General features: G+C 45.6%; 1 protein-coding gene across 3 annotated transcripts in view; it reads right to left on the bottom strand.

Annotated features, from left to right (window-relative positions):
* Positions 1-2,102: 2,102 nt before the first annotated feature.
* The window catches only part of LOC147606001 (uncharacterized), a 35,057-nt gene continuing 16,158 nt past the window's right edge, over positions 2,103-21,001 (bottom strand). For all 3 annotated transcript variants that reach the window (XM_086792737.1, XM_086792738.1, XM_086792739.1), the window contains 2 exons: positions 9,107-9,472; positions 2,103-3,480 (listed from right to left, as the gene is read on the bottom strand). In XM_086792737.1, coding sequence (XP_086648863.1) covers positions 2,124-3,480; positions 9,107-9,472 — 1,723 coding nt within the window. In that variant the 3' untranslated portion in view covers positions 2,103-2,123. The remainder of the gene's footprint in view (positions 3,481-9,106; positions 9,473-21,001) is intronic.

The raw sequence follows: 21,001 nt of genomic DNA, 5'->3' as shown, positions 1-21,001 counted from the left end.
GCAAATAAGCATAGAAGGAAGGTCTCATTTGAAGAACGGAATTGGGTGTTGTTGAGATTCGAGAAAGCAAGACTTAGAAAGTCTAAAGCCAAGGAGCACAAGGGCCCAAAGCTTGCTCCTAGATATTATGGACCTTTTCAAATTACAAAGAAGATCAACGATGTTTGTTATCGCTTGGACCTTCCAGATCATTGGAGGATACATAATGCCTTCCATGTGAGTTTATTGAAACCATTTACAGGGCCACCCCCAGAGGAGCCCGTATTGGAGGATCTACTAGAAATGGAAGAGCAAGAAGAAATTTTGCAACTAGAACAGATTGTGTTTCATTCTATGAGAAAGAGAAGAGACAGTGGTCAAAAAGTTCTTCTCGAAATTCAAGAATTATTCGCCATTGGATACGAAATGGATGCCAGAGGAGTACTTCAAGGACTATCCAAAGATACTTCGAGCTTCAGAGGAATCGGTTGGTCCTGATGTATTTGAAGTACAAACATAGACGTCTTGAGAACAAGACAGATTCAAGAGGGAGGGATTGTACCTCTAACCCTCTTTATTATATATATATATATATATATACACTTGAATGTAATTGATCATTATTTTGCTGATGTAATGGTTAATTGGACATGCTCTAGTTTGGATCGGTTGCATACCAAATGACCCAAGGAGTGAGATTTGTATCTAGGTGGTGTAGCCACCCTCGCTGCCCACTATGTCCTGCCACTGTTTGGTCCTTCACTTTTGAACTGGACAAAAGTGCCAGCTACCTTGGACCGGTCCAACCACTTGCATTGTCGCTTTAGACCGGTCCAGCCCATTGCATTGACACCTGAGCCAAGCGCACCACTTGCACTGACACTACAAAGGTGCACCACTTGTCTCTTGTGCTCACTTAATGAACACCACGCTCCTCAGCAGTGACGGCAGGGCCACTTGATGGTCACCCTTGGACCAGCCCAAAGGCCAAGCGGCATTGTACAAAGGGATATGGGATTGTGTGATTGGGTTCATTCTGGCAATACTAGTCTCATCTATTTCGTCTTCTCGCCATTCTTACTGTTCTTGCTCATCTGCGTGCTCTTGCTCATTTATGTGTGTTTTGTGTGCTAGTGAGCTATGTGTGCGCCCCATAGCTCCCGTTCCTCCTAGTTTGTGACAACTCTTGAGGACATATTGCCCTAGAGGGAACCCTATGTTCACTGTGGTGTACACACCCTAGTCCAGGTGTGCCACGCAAAGCGGTGTGCTACACGTGGCAATGATGACAAATGACCCATTGGGCTTTGTGCCAAATGCCCTGGATTTCACAATCGGGCGGTCATAGTGACCAGATGGCCCAAATCACTATGTTGGATTTGATAGTCGAGCGGTCAGTGCGACCAACTAGCTAAGATGACTATTTGACAGTCTGGTGGTCTAAGAGACAAGATGGCCCAAATGAATGTATTGATGAACACTCGCACGGTCATAGTGACCAAATGGCCCCGATGAAAGTTTATGATTGAGTGAGCAATTTCCTTGGGAGCTAGATAGCTCAGGAGTGGTTTCCGATGAGACCAGATGCTCGACCATGACACGACAGGACAATCTATGAAGAGGAGGATCTTTACATATGCATTGCATATTGATGTATGTTTGAATTTCTTTGACTTTTGTGTGCTATTTTTGATGCGTAGACAATTCTTGGATTTATGGCATGTGATAGTCCACTGGGCTCCAGACTACCTGGCCAGTACCTGGAACACCAAGTAGACGCGAATGATGCATACACACATGTTTGTTGACTACATTGTGTCTAAATTTTGCAAGAGGTAAGTATGGATTTCTTTTATCTAACATATGTTACAGGTCATGAAGAAAAACCATCAAAGACAAGTCATTGGTCAAAGATAAGGCATTGACATCACAAAAATAGGGGATGTCCAAATGCACAAGTTCACCAGATGGGACTAGTACGTAGAACATAAGGATATGCTTGATACACTTATACTTCATAGTTGAGAACAACTGCGATATAATGTAACTATTTGGCCTTCTTAGACCCTTGCTAGAACATTACTGGATACCACTAGAAGCTGCTGAAAACGATTTTTCATAGATACCAAAGCAAGTTGTGTGCATTATCTGGTAAGGCACATATGATATAGAAGGTAAAATTGCAAAGAACAGGAAATGGTCCTTACAGTAGGTCTTGAAAGGAACATGCTACTGTTGACTGAATATGAGTCGCTGCCTGGTTTTTGTTTCATCACTGGAGGAGCAGATTTTGTGGACTGATGTCCTTCTGAAATCAATGATGTTCGGCTACTGTTGGAATTTTTGGCAGAAACCATTGCTAGCTTCACATCAAGTCTCTCTATAGAGGCAAGGAGGGATTTCTCCTCATCTGAGAATCCAAGAAGTCTAGTAGACACCTTCCTGTTCTTTAGGCAGCAGAGAAACGAGTTCTCCTTGCATCCACTTGATAGTGGGAAGCCACATAGCTGTTTTGCGTCAGGAACTTTGTGAGTGGCTGTTAAAATTGAAGGCTTGCTACAGCATGAGGACCCCTGCAAAAGCTCAACATTTGCAATTGCACGCTCTTCAGTAGACTTGCATCCTGCACCAGTTTCAGTTGTAATAGTTTTCGCATGCAGCTCTTTGCCATTAGAAGCAGAAAAACTATCTTCATCTTCCTGCTTAGTCAGTTTTCCTGACATCCTTTGCAGACTTTTGTGTTTTCCATCTCCATTGTTACAAGAATTCGTTTGAACTAATCCCATAACAGCCATGCTGCTTTGAGCTAAGCAAGCCGTTTCATTGGAAAAGATACTTTTAGCCTCGCTTTCCTTTTGAGCCAGATAGCCTTTTGGCTCAGACCTCCAAATGATCTCCCACGCCTTAGCCTTCTCTGTCATGATTCCACCTTGTTCACAGATAACCGTTTCTGCATTTGCTTTATTACTCATGTGAAGCACTACATTATCTTTCCCAAAGCTGTCCAGAGTACAACTTTCCTGATCAGCATGCATACAACTTCTTGTTCTGTTCTCAACTTGATTCTCTTTGGAAAACGAAACCATTCCTTCTCCATGGTCTTCTGCAAGTCCTTTTTCTATCAATATTGTGCCATTGCTTTGATCATATGTTTTCTCATTTGACCTGAGGACGGCCTCAATCCTCTTACACTCAAATCCATCATCCTTTTTGGCAGCAAATTGTCGTGTCTCAGCTATTTTAGTTGAATTGTAAGGGGGGAAAATGAGGTTGGAATCAACGCAACTTTGGATGCCCTTTCCACTTGCTAGATCTCTCAATATAGGAGATTTAAAGTCATCTTCAGAGGGTTTTGAAAGGCAGTCATCAAGCCGGGACTTCATATCGGTAATTTCTGCAATGAGAAGACTTGTAGCCGCTTCATTTTCTAGGCGCTCTTGCAAAGCATCCTCAAGAAAACGCGTTGTAGCAACTGGTTTGTCCTGCCCTACACTTGCATGGCTGTACTGACAAGCATAAGCAAGCAGCATGGAGTTCTAACAAACAAAGAATGCAACCTCATCCATTACAGCATTAGATGCTTTTAATTTTATTTTAATACACCAAGTTACAACATAGAAAATTCCTGCAAAGACACCACATGGTGGGGAGCTGAGGGGACAGAAAAAAGCATAGGTGAAATTGCAACTTAAAGTGTCACTTAAAGTTCACCAAATGGGAGTGAAATTGCACAAAAAAAAATGGGATTCTCCAATTCCCCAGAATCCCATTTGGAATTTTTTGCGATCTCTTTTGAATGTAGTGAAATTGAAGTGCCATTTTAAAAATCCCAAGTTGGATTTGGAGAATTTCACTCAAATTGAAGTAAAATTTTAAAAAGTCTCCAAATCCAATTTGGGGGGATCCAAGTGACATTTCTAAAATCGCCAACTCTAACCTGAAATTTTCATAATTTTATTTCAATCTTTTCAAAATTGCAATAAATCCTGTTGCGTTCGCAGGTTAAGTTAACCCAAGATTAGGAAATAGCCCCACATGGGTTAGGGCTTATAAGGGGATGCTACAGTTATAGTCAATAATAGGGTTACTAGCTATTATTAGGCCCAAGCAAAAGTTATTGGCCAGAGGTCTATATAAGCAAGCCCTAGGCTCAGTTGTGAGATACGATCGTCAAGTCCAACTCGTGGCAAATGGCCCATCGGGACTGTTTGGCACAAGGACACCCTCAGGTGTGGCTAGGTCGTATGGGACACCTAGTCTTACTACGTTTGGAGCAGGGCCCACAATGTAGCTATGGCCACCAGCTCAAGGGTGAGTTCGGTTGGACTCTATGGCTGGGAAGTGAGCCTTAAGCCTTGATCCTCTGTGGGTTCTATGTCAAAAAGTTCTAGGGTTTGGGTCAATGAGACCTTACAATGATATCAAAGCAGGCCTGACAAGCTAAAGAATGCTATGGATTCTGGAGTTTGAGGGTATTCATGCCAAGAAACATAAGGAGTCCAAATAGTACACCCATATGTGGCATGGTGGAAGGTAAAGCCTTCAGTCTCTTCTGCTTGGATGAGTAAAGAGAGTCGAGACGGAGGTTTCTTTGCATGGATGTGCAAGGAACTCGTTATGGTAGAAAAAGCATGAGATGTGCAGGCTAGAGAGCAGGTCCTTGCAACCATTTTGCTCCTAGGAAATCCCTGTTTCTTGTCGAACAAGCCAAAGGGCGAGGTGTCACATGCGCAGAATCCCTATGTGTCTTCTTTCAGCCCTAAGTAACCGAATACGAACCTTGATGCAAATAGCCAACAAAGACAAAGAGTATTTTCAGTATATTATTTAGTACACAAAGTTGTTCATAGGACTGTACAAACTTAATGTGGCCCTTGGCCTTCCAAAAGAAGTAAGCTAATGCCTATCTATCACCTGCCCTCAAGAGAGGATCAAATTACCTACATTGAGCACAAACTCTGCCTTTTATAGGCTCGTGGAAGACTAAATCAATTGGCCGACTACTCGTCAGCTAGTTCCATGGACATGAAATAATACATATGCTGTCAACTGGAAGTATATCACCTCCTAAACCTGGCCGACAGTGTCCTGGTCTGACAGCTCCTAATGCTCAAACCCTAATGTTTTATCTGCTGCCCAATTAGGATATAGCTTGGAAATCAGCCATGTCCATTGTGCACATGACCTCCTGCTAAACTTGATGATGAGGTTCCAACCTTCGACCTTGGATGACTGTCATCCTCCCTTTGTCCCCTCCTGGACTCCAAAACCTCTCATCCTTCCTTCTTGGCAACCTTTTCTTGCCATGTCTCTAACTCCACTCCAGATCTAGTGTTGAGATCTGTGCATCTGTCCCACTTTGTCCCCTTGCCTTCATGCCCTATCCCTCAACACTTCAATCATCTCTTTCCCCAGGTTGATCATGGCATCCTTGCTCCACCCCCTTGAACCCGTTTTCCTTGAGGGGTGATTTCGGTCACTCTCAAAATTTCCTAACCCTCTGTATTTCAGTTTCTTTTTCTTGGTGCTTGCAACACCGTACATGGGGACAAGGTCCCCCATTTCCAGTTCTTTGTGTTTCAGGTTATGGTCAAACCAATGTTTTCTCCGTAGTTTTTCGACCATAAGCCCATGCGAAGCAATTCGCCGGTTTCATTAAGTTTTTCTAAATCAATTAGCCTCTTGGCTAACGCATTTTTTGTGAGCCTTTCCTATACTACAATACGTAGGCTTGGAACTAAGAATTCCATAGGCATTACCGCCTATCAATGTTGTAAGCTAGACGAAAGGGAGTGTATCACGTCACTACCTTATACGATGTAAGACGATAGGCCCATAGTGATGCAGTCAGCTTATGTTCCCAATCCGTGCGACTTGATTCTAAAGTCTTAGTCAAGATAATACATAAAATCTTGTTTGTGCTCTCTGCTGCTTAGCCATTTGCCTGTAGGTATTTGCCTGTAGGTAATAAGGTGATGATTTTCGATGGACTACAAGGAATCCTGTGAGTAACTGTTCAATCACTTCATTGATGAAATGTGAACCCCTGGTTGATTCCACTGGGCAACCAAATCTGGAAATGATCTGTTCATATAAGAACTTGTTCGTAGTTTGAGCATCAGCTCTTTTTGAGGCTCTCGCCTCTGCCCACTTAGTAAAATAATCCATGGCCCCACGATCACATATAACGGGCTTGTTGGATGCGTTGCTAGACTAATAGGTCCAACAAATCAATACCCCATTTCTTAAAGGGTTGTCTCACAATTACAGGTGTAAGTGGCATCCTGTCCTTTTGTTGCAGAATAGCAAACCGCTAACATTCCTCACATCTTTTCACAAATTCTATGGTGTGTCGAATAACATAGGCCACCGTAGTCCTGCTTGAAGTACCTTTCGAGCTGTAGCTTCTTTCGCAAAATGTCCTCCGACTATTCTCGAGCGTGCTTCTTCTACTATTGTGATGAGCTCATCTTCTCGCACACATCTCCTGAGGATATCGTCCTGCCTAGCTTATATAGTTCTCCTGCAATCAATTGATATGGTGCAGCTAACTTCATAAGTTGATGCATCTTATCTTTGTTCAAAGGTCAATTCTATGGAAAACCATGAGCTGGATACTCAAATATTATGTGTCTTCTTTCAGCCCTAAGTAACCGCATAGGAACCTTGATGCAAATCACCAACAAAGACAGAGAGAAGAGAGAGAGCTGTATTTTCAGTACATTATTTAGTACACAAAACTGTCCATAGGACTACAAACTGTGTGTGGCCCTTGGCCTTCCAAAAGAAACTAATGCCTATCTATGACCTGCCCTCAAGAGAGGATCAAATGACCTACACTGAGCACAAACTCTTCCTTTTATAGGATCTTCGAGGACTCAATCAACTGACCAACTGCTGGTAGGCCAGTTTCATGGACATGAAATAATACACATGCTGCCGACGAAGTATATCACCTCCTAAACCTGGCCGACAGGGTCCTGGTCCACAGATAAGCCTTCTCATGCCTATGACAGCTGCTAATGCTCAAACCCTAATGTTTTATCTGCTGCCCAATCAGGATATAGCCTGGAAATCAGCCATGTCCATGTGTGCACATGACACGAGGGTAAAGACCTTAGGCTGACTATGTACAGTCCGGTGGCAGCCCTGAAGTAAGGCGCTCACAGGCTGGTCCGTATCTGCTGAGAAGGTGGCAAGAAGTGGGGAAGCTAGTTGATGTTTATAGGGACCAAGAGGGGCAGCCAGCAGGCACACAGGTGGCCAGAAGACAACCAGCAGCATGGTAAGAGCGACCAGCTATCGGGCGAGCATACGGTCAGCCAGCAAAGGCATGGTGTGCAAGAAAAAGCACGCCAAAAAGCCGGTCAGAAAAGGCTGAGTGCATATGCTGGAAAAAGCATGGACTGAATCGCGTGTATAAACCAGCAGAAAGGGGGTGCATGGATGTGTGAACACAACAGTAATAGAGTGCGTGTATGAACCAGAAGAAAGGGGGCACATGGCTGTGTGAACACAACAGTAATAGAGTGCGTGTGTTGATATCAGGGGCGGCCAGCTTTTTAAAGTGTGCTAGACCTTTTTGGCAAGAAAGCACAAAAAGAGCGTGCTTACTTTAAAAAGGGCCTGGCCTCATATTCTCATACCTACACAACACATTTCCTCCACGGGTGATCTTTGCCACAAAGTTAAGCCTTAACTTTCCACTTCTCATCTACCCTAAAAGCTTCTCTCTTAACCTTTCAATTCTCTTTTACAATGGAACCGGGAAACGACCCTTTTCTTACGACAAATCCTACCAAGCCTCCACAATACCACAAACTGATTCGAATCAAGCACTCGTCTTCACGTATGCCATGCAGCAGTGGATCACGGGAAGGTATGAACCATTTGAATATTCGTCTCCCGAACCTTAAAACATAGGTTTAGCAAGCCTTGGGTGGACAAGCCCATCCCTAAGTGCAACAGCAAGCAGTGGCTCCTGCTACCTTCTTACACTTTCAAGGCATACCTTATTCTGGAGAGAAAATGGAGTGTGAGGAGCCATTTGTCGATAATTGGTTGAACCAATAAACCACATACTTTGATTTGATCACCAACAATACAGAAGAATCCAAAAGGTTCAGATGTTTTTAAATCAGAAAGCTTTTATCTGGTGGCAGGATCTACAACCAAAGCCAATCACATGGCAAGAATTTGTGAATGCTTTTCGTCGACAGTTTGTAGTGGTTCAGGCCTACCGCAAACTGAAGGATTTGGACATGAAAGGCAAAACCTTTGATAGGTATGTCCAAGAATTTAAGGACTCCCTATCGTAGTGCAAGGTGGACCCGCAGCATGTGGTATCCATGTTTGTTTTCAGGTCAGATCTGGATTACCAGCTTGAGGTATCCCAGAATGAGATAAAGTCTTTGGAAGATGCTATAAGTATGCCTGAAACTTTGATAACATTCATGGCCACAAGAGGAAATCCCAGCATCGGCAGAAGCCCCAACAGGCATCGGTAATAAGAGACCATATAAAAGCTCATCCAACAACCAACAGCCAGCTCAAACAGAGGAGCGGGCAGCCAAGAAAGTGGCTTGGATAGTGGAAGCAAAGAAAGAAGACTAGAGTGTGCTTTGAGTGCTCACAACCGGGTCAAATGCCAAGAACTGTCCGAATAACAAAAAGAAGAGCAAGCCATCCGTGCAAATACAAACCACCGTGTCTCTTCTATGAGGTTCATCACCTGGAACATGGTACTTGCCAGGGTTGTCAATCTAGTACTTGAGCCTTCGGTTCACATGATCTCCTTCAGATAGAGGGGAGGATAAAAGGTCAGAAGGTAGTTTTACTTCTAGTTTTTCTATCCAAGTGCTTTTGACACCAATACACCTTGAGGACTAAAAACACCAATGATCTTAGGCAAGTGCACAAACTAAGATCAATATTGACCTTTGGGAGTACCAAAATTTGTTCCATTGGTTGCTAATAAGCACTTAAATTTCAAGAGCTTAAAACTTTGACGTACTTCCATCCAGTCTACAAGACTATGAAGAAGCTTAAAAGTGAAGATGTCTTTAAATCTTTGCATAATAGCAGCATCTACAGTAAACTGATATTAAACTCAACACAACATTCTTACCGTATTTGGAAGAAGCTATCACACGGGTTCTTAGTGATTGGAATACTCGGTAAGCTGCAAACATCAAGAACAATATCCTTTTCTATGGTTATTTTCTGGGGCGTTCCCTCAGAGGACAAGATTGCCTGATCATAGACCTGAAACCTACCCTTCTGTCTACAGGCAGAATCATCATCGACTCCCCTTCTATTTCTTAATAGCATGCTGTTTTTGTTCATGTGTTCCGTATTAGTTTGAGATCTATTACATGACCCTTTATATATGTATGTTGCCAATCGAGCTCGCTCTCTTCTCCTCCTGTTAAGAATCTCTTCAGCTGTCTTCTTTTCTTCTTGCTCTCGCTGGAGGCGTGCTTCCTGCCATTTCCTGCAAAAATCTACTATTAACCATGTGACTACATTAAAAAATACAAGTAGCCAAATCAAAATGGCATTCTTTAACATAACTACTGCAAGCATTTGAGCCATAATGAAGGCATATCGTTCCTCTTTAACAGTGGGATACAGTCCTTCAACTTCATCCTATATGAGCTAAAACATATCAGTGGGCACATCTCCAGTGCTTCCAATTGTTCTACAATTCAAATCATCTTGATGCTGGCCATACATATATTGCTTGGGCATGTATATGCATGCGTGCGTGCATGGGGGGGCAGTGAGGAGCAACCTAGGGTGCCCATGATCTCAAGTGTGGACTCAAAAATCCCAGTCCGGTCACATGAAGTGTGGACTTGCAAATCCCCTCCCCGTCAACAAGTGCCAATAATTACAAGATCCCAATCAACAAGTGGGAAACCACGTCAACATTCAACGAGGGCGGGTGGTCGACTGACATAATTAAGGAGGACTGGTGGCCAACTGGTACATTGCACCAGTCGGAGCATCTTCACTGATTATCACTGTCACGCCAAGTGGTGGTGTTCCTCTTATAGCAGTTACCTCTGCATGCTCTGGAGAGTGGAGGACCCCTTGTACAAGTATGGGGGGTTTCCCAAGACTTACATTCATGAAGAGCTGAGTGTGATGTTCAATGTGTACCATTTTGTAACAATCGCTGAGTAAAGATTGGGGTTCCCGGTGTTCGTTGTGTGTTCATTCTACGTTGTATGTGTGCTCATTGTTCTATTGTCGAGTGGTATTCCTATTGGTAGTGAGTGTGGCTAGTGGACAGAGGAAGAGTAGCCGTGCGTCTCCCTAGCATATGTATCAAGTCCTGAGGATATACTGCCCTCGAGTAGAACCCTTCAATGCTTTGATCCACTTAGTGTACCTGGGCAACCGAGTCCACTTTGGTACACTGGGAGGAGAATTCCAGGAGCAGCTTCTCAGCTTGTGAACGCATGTCTTATGTTTGAGCCAACTTCTGCACTAGTTGCTTCACCAGAAGACCCAGTTGCCCAACTCAAACGGGAAACCGGAAGCCTTGAAACTCCAGAAGGATCACAATGAGAATCCCCTCCTTTGTCAGCCCGAACAGTCTCCACCTGCAATCCAGACTCCTTTTCCACCAAAGCATATCAATCCAAGAACCGAGCAAAGGCTTGGTCCTTATGTGGCAAAAAGAACACCCATGTGAATTGGCTACAATCATCCACAATCAGCATGAAATACAAGGCTCCTCCCAAAGATGGGATCTGCATAGGCCCACATAAGTCAGTGTGAACCAACTCTAGTGGTTTCGAAGCCCGCCCGATAGCCTACTTCCCTATGTTGCTTCCCATGAATGCAAGAATTGCAGTGTCCTTGCCTGCTGCCAACATCTGGCAAGCCATCCACCATCTGGTCCCGGAAAGCCCGCCGCAACACGTCGACATTCAAGTGGCCAAAACGAAAATGCCACAAATCACCGAGCTAAGTACTTGAAAGAGAAGAGAGTGCTGAGAGTTTGTTAATCCCATTCTCCACTCCGCTTTCCCAAACAACCTGGCCTGTTGCTTGTCCCGGATAGCAACCGAATGCTCATCAAACTCCACCTGCATGCCAGTCTTGCAAACCTCATGCACTGACAAAAGATGAAAACCAAGAGATGGGACATAAAGAACCGGGGAGGAATGCTTCCCCCCTCTGCCATCGGGAACAATCTCCAACCTGCCCTCACTATGAATCGGGATAGTGGACTTGTCACAAATAAAGATGTGACATGTTTGCCTCCTAAGGTCCTGTAACAACTCTCGCGAAGGAGTCATGTGTCTAGAAGCACCACTGTCCAGAATCCACTCCCCAGTATCCCCAACGGTGAGACCAACCGCCTCCCTGCTTGAAGAAGATGAAGCTCCGGTTTCCATAATCTCCAAAAAGTGCACAAAAGCTGGAGTCTTCCCGACGGCTGCAACTGAGGAATTGACACCTTTCTTGGTGCTCCGCTGAGGACATTTCCTGCAGTAGTGACCCTTCTGGCCACAATGGTTACAAGTCCGCTCAGCCTTCAAGGCATCACAATCCGAGTCGGGCTTCTTCTCAGAAGACAAAGACTTCCCTTTTCCCTCGTTGTTGTTGTTGCGACCGCTAGCTAGTCAAAGCCTCAGAACTTCTGCCCTGTGGAGGGTTCAAAAACCGCTCCTCCTGGTCCAAGATCATCGGCACAAGCTCCTCCCAAGTAATGGTGCTAAGCCTCCCACTGGTGATCAAAGAGGAATAGAAAGCTGAGTACTGAGAGGATAGATGAGACAGCAAGGTGATGGCCATGTCCTCTGATGATATCTCCTTCCCAGCTTGAAGAACCTCCTGCTGAAGAGCCTGGAGTTTGTTGATGTGCTCCCGCATTGTCAAAGACTTTACAGGATTCATCACTCGCATCTGCACTTCCAAGGAAACTCTCTTCATGGGTGATACCTGATTGTACAAAGAGGCCAAGTGCTACCAAATCCCTCGAGCCAGCGTCATGTGTTTGATATGATTGATCACTTGGGGTGTGCAATTGAGAAAGATAAAAGAGCGCACACATGCACATTGACACGATCCCACAACCTTGTCTAGGCCTCCTGCTCTTTAACTGATAGTGAAGTGTCGTCCTCCTCCGGATCCTAGTCACAGGGAATGGGCATTTTTAGACTTGGGAATGTTGGGGATGGCAGCATCTTCCCGTCCCATGTCACTCTATAGTCATCGGGAATGGCCATTCTCAATCTTTTCCGTCCCCGTTCCCCGTCCCCATTTCATGTCCCATGTGACTATGCTCCGGATCCAACCTTGAAACTCCAACTATGACGAAGTTAGCCAAATCATAAGATAGACTCCATCATCACCTTCCAAATGCCATAGTTGTTCCCGTCCAACTGTCGGTCCACCGGGAACGTCGGGAGGGTGGGGACCTTCAAAGGTTTCTCTGCCATCTCGAGCAAATCTACCACCTCGAGGGTTCACGTACTCTTGTGAAGGGAGGGGTGGCTGGGAAAAAAAAATGAAGAGGCTGCGTTTTCTTGCAAGGTGGCTGTCCAACAGTGACCCCACCTTCTACCCACTTCTCCATGGCCCATACGGCCCGAACACGCACGAATCAGCACCTAGCCCAGCAGTCCCGCAAGCTCTCACCGTCTCCAAAGCTTCAAGCCACCTTAGGCTCTGATACCATGTCGGAATGTGCAACGGAAATGAGACAAAAAACTAAGAGCAGAAAACGCAGAGGTGCAAGAGAGGAGAAGTGTTGTAAAACTTTGCTATATACACAGTATAACCGGTACAATGTGGGGGGGAGGGGGGGGCGCAAGTGCCCAATATATATATATATATATATATATATATATATATATGTATATATATGTATATGTATGTATATGTATATATGTATATGTATGTATATGTATATATGTATATATATGTATATATATGTATATATGTATATATATGTATATATATGTATGTATATGTATGTATATGTATGTATATGTATATATATCTATATGTATATATATATATATATATATATATATATATGTATATATATATATGTATATATATATGTATATATATATATGTCTATATATATGTCTATATATATATGTATATATATATATGTATATATATATATATATATATGGAAGAGGGCAACCAATCAGTCTATATAAACAGGGCCGATATAGGGCCCCACGACCAACAATACCTAGTCGGCTGGCCCACGACCAGCATAACCTAGTCGGCCAGCCCCTAGTCAAGCCCCTCTTGGCCAGTCGCCTCCTACAGGCCAACCAAAAAGAGAGAAAAAAACCCCCACAACACGCCTACAAACTGGGAAAGAAATGGGAAAAATGGACATCATCGGGGACTCCTCCTGCGGGCAGCCACACCCACATCACAGCCCCTCACTCCCTACGGTATAATATGGTAGGGACAGGAGATGAATGCTCCTATCCCTAAACACTTTCTCTAGTCTTCTTTTCCTCAGTACTGAATCCGGCACCCTCCCCTTGGAGGATTATCCTCCCTTGGAACCGTTGCCTCAAAACCTTTCCTGGTGTGCCCACGTGGCACCCGACTCACAGAACTTCCATTCCCCTTGGGTCTTGTGAAACACCACCAACCAACCTCCTAGGAATTTCTTCCATGTCTTGTGTTCCTTTCCCTTGGGAGTTGCACCTGTGCATTTTCCTATACCTTGGACCTGCACACCTTGAGCTGGGACTGAATCAATGTTTAGCCTTGATGAGCCTCATGCTCTGATACCAATGTCACATGCGGAAGCTCTAGGAGTCTTCTTTCAGCCCTAAACACCATCCTAGAACATGCTTAATGCAAAACACAAACAGAAGATAGAGAAGAGACAGAGAGATAGCTGAGTATTCAGTATATTTATAATGTACAAAAAGGTCATACAAGTCCTACAGCCATAGGCTGTCTTGGAAAAGGTAATGATACCTAATCTATCTCTAACTCTAGGACCCAACTCATAAAGAGTTGAATGATCTAAGCATTGAGCCAAAGTGACCTTTTATAGGGCTGAAAACCCCTTGTGGACTGGCCGACCTGCTGTCGGCCAACTCTAGGACAAATAATCATCTTTTTACTGCAGCCGATAGAAGCAACTCCTTCACACCTGGCCGACAGCCTGTTGTCCTTTTCCACAAGGTTCTCCTATCCAAAACCTAGCAGCATAAGCTCCAATCAATCTTCTAATCTGGTTCTTTATCTGTTGCCCTTCAAGGATTAGCCCTGGGATTAGCCAGCACGTCTTGCACATGACACTGCAGCAAGTCTAGCTCCAAACCCCGACAAGATTTCCTCTAGCCTTCGGTTGCCACCTCCCACTAGTTCCAACGGTGCTCAAAGGTTTTGTTGGGCATACTGGTTATCATCGCCACTTCATTAAGATGTATGCTAGCGTTGCCTTACCTCGCACCCGCCTTGTAAGTCCAACCATCCCCCTTCCAGTGGTCCAACCCCCAGTCAACCACATTCACATATCGCAAAAACCACTCATAGAGAAAAGCCCCCTTCTCATCCCACCCAACTGGTAGGATAGTTTTCCATGTCTATATAGATGCCAGCCTTTCTACTCTTAGCATTGTGCTCACCCAACCTAGTAAGGAGTGGGTCTCCCTAGAGAAGGCACATCTGTACAACACCTCCCTTGGACATTGCATGACATTGGCAAAGGCACCCCTAAATAGTACACAATCATTACGACATGTCACTAAATAATAATAATAAATCATTATTGATTTATTTAGTGACATAGCTTGGAAAGTAATGTTCACGCATCACTTGTTGTGGGCATCAAATTGTTTATTGGGAGAATCTTCTTTAATTAATCAGAGCAGGCTATTCACACTAACTTTGTGTTCGGGTCCATCGGCGAAGTAATAGGCTTGCAATTCTCCATCCCAAAGGCCTCAAGCAACTCATGAACATACCATTGCTGAGAGACGAAACAACCCCTTTGGGTCTGCCAGATCTCCAATCCCAAAAAGAAGTGGAGTAAGCCTAAGTCGGTCATCTCAAACTCCTTTGACAAGGCAGCCTTCGTCACGCCAATGTGCTCCACATGACCGCCGGTGAGAATGAGATCATCCACATAAAGGATGATAATCATGACCATGCCGCGTTCCCGAAAGAGATACAGGTTAGGATCTGCAACCGATCTCTGAAATCCAGTCCGAATAAAGAAGGAATCAATCTTCTGATTCCAAGCCCTGGGAGCCTGCTTAAGACCATACAAGGCCTTACGCAACTTGTAAACCATCCCTTCTGATCCTGGAACAATAAAGCCTGGAGGCTGCTCAACATACACCTCCTCCTGCAGGTCACCATTAAGGAACACAGATTTTACATCCATTTGATACATGGGCCACCTCTGAGAAGAAGCAAGGGCAAGAACGGTCCGAATCGTGGTCATCCCTGCTGTCGGTGCAAAGGTATCCTTGTAGTCGATGCCTGGCCGCTGAGCATAACCTTTAGCCACAAGTCTGGCTTTGTGTTTGTCCACCGACCCATCAAACGTATATTTGGTCTTAAAGACCCATTTGACACCAATGACTGACCGTTTCGACGGCCTCGGTACCATCTCCCAAGTGTTGTTCTTCTCGATGGCATCAAGTTCCACCTGCATGGCTTTCCTTCAAGTATCCTGTGAAAGGGCTTCCTTGACGGAAGTGGGCTCCTTGTCCCACATAATACGAGACATCAAAGCATAGTTTACCTGAAGAAGCTCCGCTGTATTGCTTTTATCTCGGACTCTGTGTGATCTTCGAGGGCCGTCCTCTATGGTCCACTCGGAGGGTAGCTCCGTGACACCTGACTCCCGAAGGGTGTCCAACAACCACCTAGGTACTCGAACAGATCGTGGAGCCTCCTGTGGTCGCAGGGGCTCTACTCCAGCTGCGGGCTCAACCTCCTGTACTGATGACTGAGGTTGATCAACTGGGATAATGGTCTGGGAATCATCATCAGACTCCTCTGGATCTCCAAGAAGTAGCGGTTCCTCGACAGTGGATACTGGAACATGCTCGTCAAAGACCACATCCCGACTGACAACAATCTCGTTCCTGTCTGGATCATACAATCTGTATCCCTTGGAAAGAGAATTATACCCCACAAATACAAGCTTGTAGGACTTGGAGTCAAGCTTCCCCCTTTGCTTCTTTGGAATATGTACATACGCATCACTCCCAAAAACACGGAAGTGCGAGACATCAGGTTTCTTGCCAAAGTATGCCTCAAATGGAGTCATATGAGGTACTGAAGCCGTCGGAGATCGGTTGAGGGTATGGACAACCATTGCCACAGCCTCTCCCCAAAGTGGACGAGGAAGATCACGATGCTCCAGCATGGTCCTTGCCATCTCCACCACAGTCCTATTCTTGCGTTCTACAACTCCATTCTCCGAAGGCGATCCTGTATTGGCCAGTTCCCTCTTGATGCCATGATCTGCACAAAATTTGAGAAATACAGTCGAGGAGAATTCACCTCTTGTCAGCCCTGAGAGTCTTTACCTAAAATCCAGACTCCTTCTCCACCATCACGTGCCAATCCTTGAACCGTGCAAAAGCTTGGTCCTTCTGAGAAAGAAAGTAGACCCACGTGAATCTGGTACAATCATCAACAAGCAACATAAAGTAGAGAGATCCTCCCAAAGATGGTGTCTACTGAGGTCCACACAAGTCAGTGTGAATCAACTCCAATGGTTTCAAAGCCCGCCTGGAAGCCTGCTTCGGAAAGGATTTCCTGTGCTGCTTACCACGTATGCAAGAACTGCAACGTCCTTGCCTACTCCCAACATCTGGCAAGCCAACCACCATCTGGTTCTCAGAAAGCTCGCCGTAATGCATCCACATTTAAGTGGCCAAAACGAAAGTGCCACAAATCTCCGACCTGAGAACCTGTCAACGAGGAGAGTGCAGAGAGCTTGTAGATACCATTCTCCACACCGCCTTCCCAAACAACCTGGCCAGTCTCACGGTCTCGTAGAGCAACTGAATGCTCCTCAAATTCCACCCGAAAGCCAGTCTTGCATACTTCATGCACTAACAGAAGATGAAAACCCAGAGCAGGGACATAAAGAACACGGGAAGCATGCTTGCCCCCCTTGCCGTCGGGAATAATCTCCATTCGGCCCTCACTGTGTATCGGAATAGTGGAGTTGTCGCCAATAAAGATGCGATCTGATTGCCGTTTCAGATCCAAAAAGAAGTCACGGGACGGAGACATGTGCCTGGAAGCACCACTGTCAAGAATCCGTTCCCGAGTATCCGCGGCGGTGAAGCCAACTGCCTCCTCGCTTGAAGACGATGAAGCGTCGGAGTCCATCATCTCTAAGTGCACAAATGCAGGAGTCTTTGCAGCTGAGGCTGATGAATTAGCACTCTTCCCAGTCCGCTTAGGACACTTCCTCCAATAGTGGCCCTTCTCGCCACAATCATTGCAGGATCTTTCAGCCTTCAGCTTCTCTCGTTCTGAGTCAGGCTTCTTCTCAGAAGACTTCTCCGGTAAAGCCTTCCCTTTGCCCTTGTTATACCGGCCTTTCGACCGTTGGCCAGTTAAGGCCTTCGAACCGCCGCTGTGAGGAGGGTTCGTGAAACGTTCCTCCTGGTCCAAGACCATTGGCACAAGCTCCTCCCAGGTAATGGTGCTGAGTCTGCCACTCGTAATCAACAATTAGTAGAAAGCAGAATACTGAGCAGGCAAGTGGGACAGCAAAGTGATGGCCATGTCTTCAGATGATATCTCCGTCCCAACCTGGAGGACTTCCTGCTGAAGAGCCTGCAGCTTGTTAATGTGTTCCCGCATCATCGAGGACTTTGTAGGGTTCATAACCCGCATCTGCACTTCGAAGGAGATCCTCTTCATGGGTGATACCCTGTTATAAAGAGAAGCCAAGTGCTCCCATATGCCTCTGGCCAGCGTCATGTGCTTTACATGATTGATCACTTGTGGTGTGAGGAAAATAAATGACTGGACCCTGGCGTTGACACGATCCCACATCTGTGTCTGTGCCTCCCGGTCCTTCTTCATCGACAGTACTTCCGGCCGTGGAACCCCGATGACGATGAAATCAACAAGGTCATATGACTCCAGCACAGACTCCATCATAACCTTCCAGATGCCGTAATTGTTCCCGTCCAACTGACGATCCACAGGGAACGTGGGGAGAGTAGGAATCTTCACGTGCTTCTTAGCCATCTCTAGTAAATCTGCCATCGCGGGGATTAAACTAAAAAAGGGTGGGTCGTGGGAAAATGAACTCTAAAACCTGCAAGTGGCTGTCCAGCACCTTAGCCCGCCTTGCTCTTGCAACTTCTCTTCCCGAACAGTCCAAAACAGTCCACCAATCAGCAATCTAACTATCCCCCTCTTGCTCAGAAAACTCCCAAGATCTATCAAGAGCCTAGGGCTCTGATACCATGTCAAAATATGCAACGGAAATGATAACCAAACTTGGGTCCACAAGAGCAAGTAGAATGCAGAAAATAGACAGCACAAGAGACACTGAGAAATTGGCGTGTAAACTCTTCTCTATACACAAGATCCCGCACAAAACTGAATGATACAATGGTGAGGAGCATGGGGCCTATTTATATGCCCCATGGATGCAGTCGGCCAGCGCATGATGGCTCTCCACGACTGCATAAAGCAGTCGGCCAGCGGCAGATGTCTCCACGACTGAGTAAAACAGGTCGGCCAGCATAGAATATCTCCACGACTGTGTAAAACAGGTCGGCCAACATCAGCACCTCCACGACTGCAGAATAGGCAGTCGGCCAGCCACCATGGGCTCCTGCCAATCATCTGGCATCCATCCACACCATGGAAAAATGGGAAAAAATGGGGAAAAAATACAGGGAGTGAGGAAAAATGATAAAAACACCTATACAGGGCAGGCACACCCACAACAGAGGCCCTGGTGTATAAAAAATAGACAGGAGATGACTTCTAACATCTATAGCTTGTTCTCCTATTCAAAGTCTCTCGTACTTCCCTGGTACACAAAAGAGAAAACACACTGGGCTCTTATGATGAAAGAGAGAGGTTATTCAGTGGTCGGTTGTCTCTGTCCAGCAGCGCCTCCCCCCTGCTTCGCCTACAATCTGCCCGACTGGCTGCAACTGCCTGACGCCTGCCTGGCTGCCCGACTGGCTACAATTGCCTGACGCCCGCCTGGCTGCCTGTTGCTGGCTGTAGCCCAAACGCGCAGCCAACCTGGTCTTCCACACGTGCAGCCTGCCTGGTCGCCTATTGCGCTGCCGCACGTGGCTTGCTCGCGAAGAGAGATGCGCCAGCGTATTACACACACTACTACATGACACCCCACGCGACGACCACATGATGACCACCCGGCAACCTGCCCCCCTTCAGCTCCGCCACCCTTTGCTTTATAAAGAGGCGATTCGCTTTCTCAAAAACGCCAAAAGCAAAAACGCAAACTTTCAAAAAATAATAATACTTTAAGTCATCTAAGGTTTTAAAACCTTGTAACCTTTAAAATCCTTTTTGTCCCCTTTCACACTTGGGCTGTCCACACATATGGGTTTCCTTTTCATATCCAAACTGATGCCTGTTCACACTGTCCATCCCGTGCCCATGCCTGTGCCCACCTGCTTGTTGTCCAAAGGGAAAAACTCAAGGTCGTAACAGGATGTGCTTGTCTTACTGTCTACAAGTCAATATCCCCAAGGTGCCTCTCCCAAAGACAAGCAGAGACTTCTGATAAAAATGTTGAGAAAAGTGGTGTCAAAGGTAGCAATAGGAGATTTCCACAAAATGGAAAGACTGGAGTGTTAGAATTAGTGCACCTCAGTGTATTTGAGTCATGCCAGGCATTTATGTGTTTTCTCCTTGTTTTATGAGTCGTGAATAGGTCGGCCTGTTCCAAAGCAATCGGCCGGGTTCACATCTTCACTATATAAGGAGCCTCCCCATTAATTCACTTCATCATCCAATCCCGTGCACATTGTTCAACACCTCTTGCTAGCTATTGCCATTGTAAAGCTGATTGCTATTATAAACCACAAGCTCTCTCTACTCTCTCTCTTGTTCAGTTTATGCTTCCGCTTGTGCATTCTCCAACATGGTCATTCGCTTAGGTTCAGGCTGCTCCATATTTCTGCAATCTGCTCACCATTTTCATCATCTATGCCTTGCGTTTTTTTCCATAGCTTCTCCCAGCTGCTATCAGTGATAACAGTTGCTGCGTTTTCTGTATACCCTGCTGCATTTTCTGGTCCAGCCACCCTCTTGCTGTCGGCCAGCCCTTTCTGGCTGCTTTTTGTTCTACAGAAGTAACTTGAGGAGTTGTGGCTGCGTTTTCTGCTCCGGCATCAGTTGGTGGTGAGTTTCTTGCATGTGGTGTTGACAGACAAGTGGCTCTACATCTTCTTCTTCCTCCACGAGTCCCTGCCCTTCCAATAGGAGGTTCCCAGTGGTGCACTCGAGCTGAGATTTGTGTTCTTTGTGGTGGCTGTGGATATGGCTCCCCCCTGTACGAACAGACAAGTTGAACGGACCCAACTATGCTCATTGGAAGCTGCAAATGCGGATCTCGTTCATCCACAAGGGTTTGTGGGATATTGTTCAGGGCAGTGAGAAGAAGCCCGAGTGTCATCAAAACTCTAGGAGGTGGACTCGGGATCAAGAGGATGAATTCCTTGCGGAATTACAAGACTGGGAGAATCGTGATTCGAAGGCGCATCCAGTGCTTGTGTGGACCATCACACAGGAGGTCTCACCGGCCATGCAAACTCTCACCAGTGCTCATCAGGTATGGGCTAAATTGGAGGATCTGTTTGCTCGAGATTCGTCAATGAGGGCATTTACTTTGCAAGGGAAACTCTACAGTTTGTTATTTCCTGCACTCGTTCCTCATGAACCAAGAGTATCCATGACCAGTTACTGGCAATGGGCGTTGCTTTGTTCTCTGCTCAGCTTGCTGCACTTATCCTCACCAAGCTTCCCCCGGAGTATGATGTGG

Source organism: Cibotium barometz, chromosome 58 (assembly GCF_041138505.1).
Source record: "Cibotium barometz isolate CiBa-2024 chromosome 58, ASM4113850v1, whole genome shotgun sequence".
In the NCBI taxonomy this organism is placed as follows: domain Eukaryota; kingdom Viridiplantae; phylum Streptophyta; class Polypodiopsida; order Cyatheales; family Cibotiaceae; genus Cibotium; species Cibotium barometz.
Note: the sequence above shows the minus strand (reverse complement) of the source record. Positions and strands in the feature narration are given on the sequence as shown.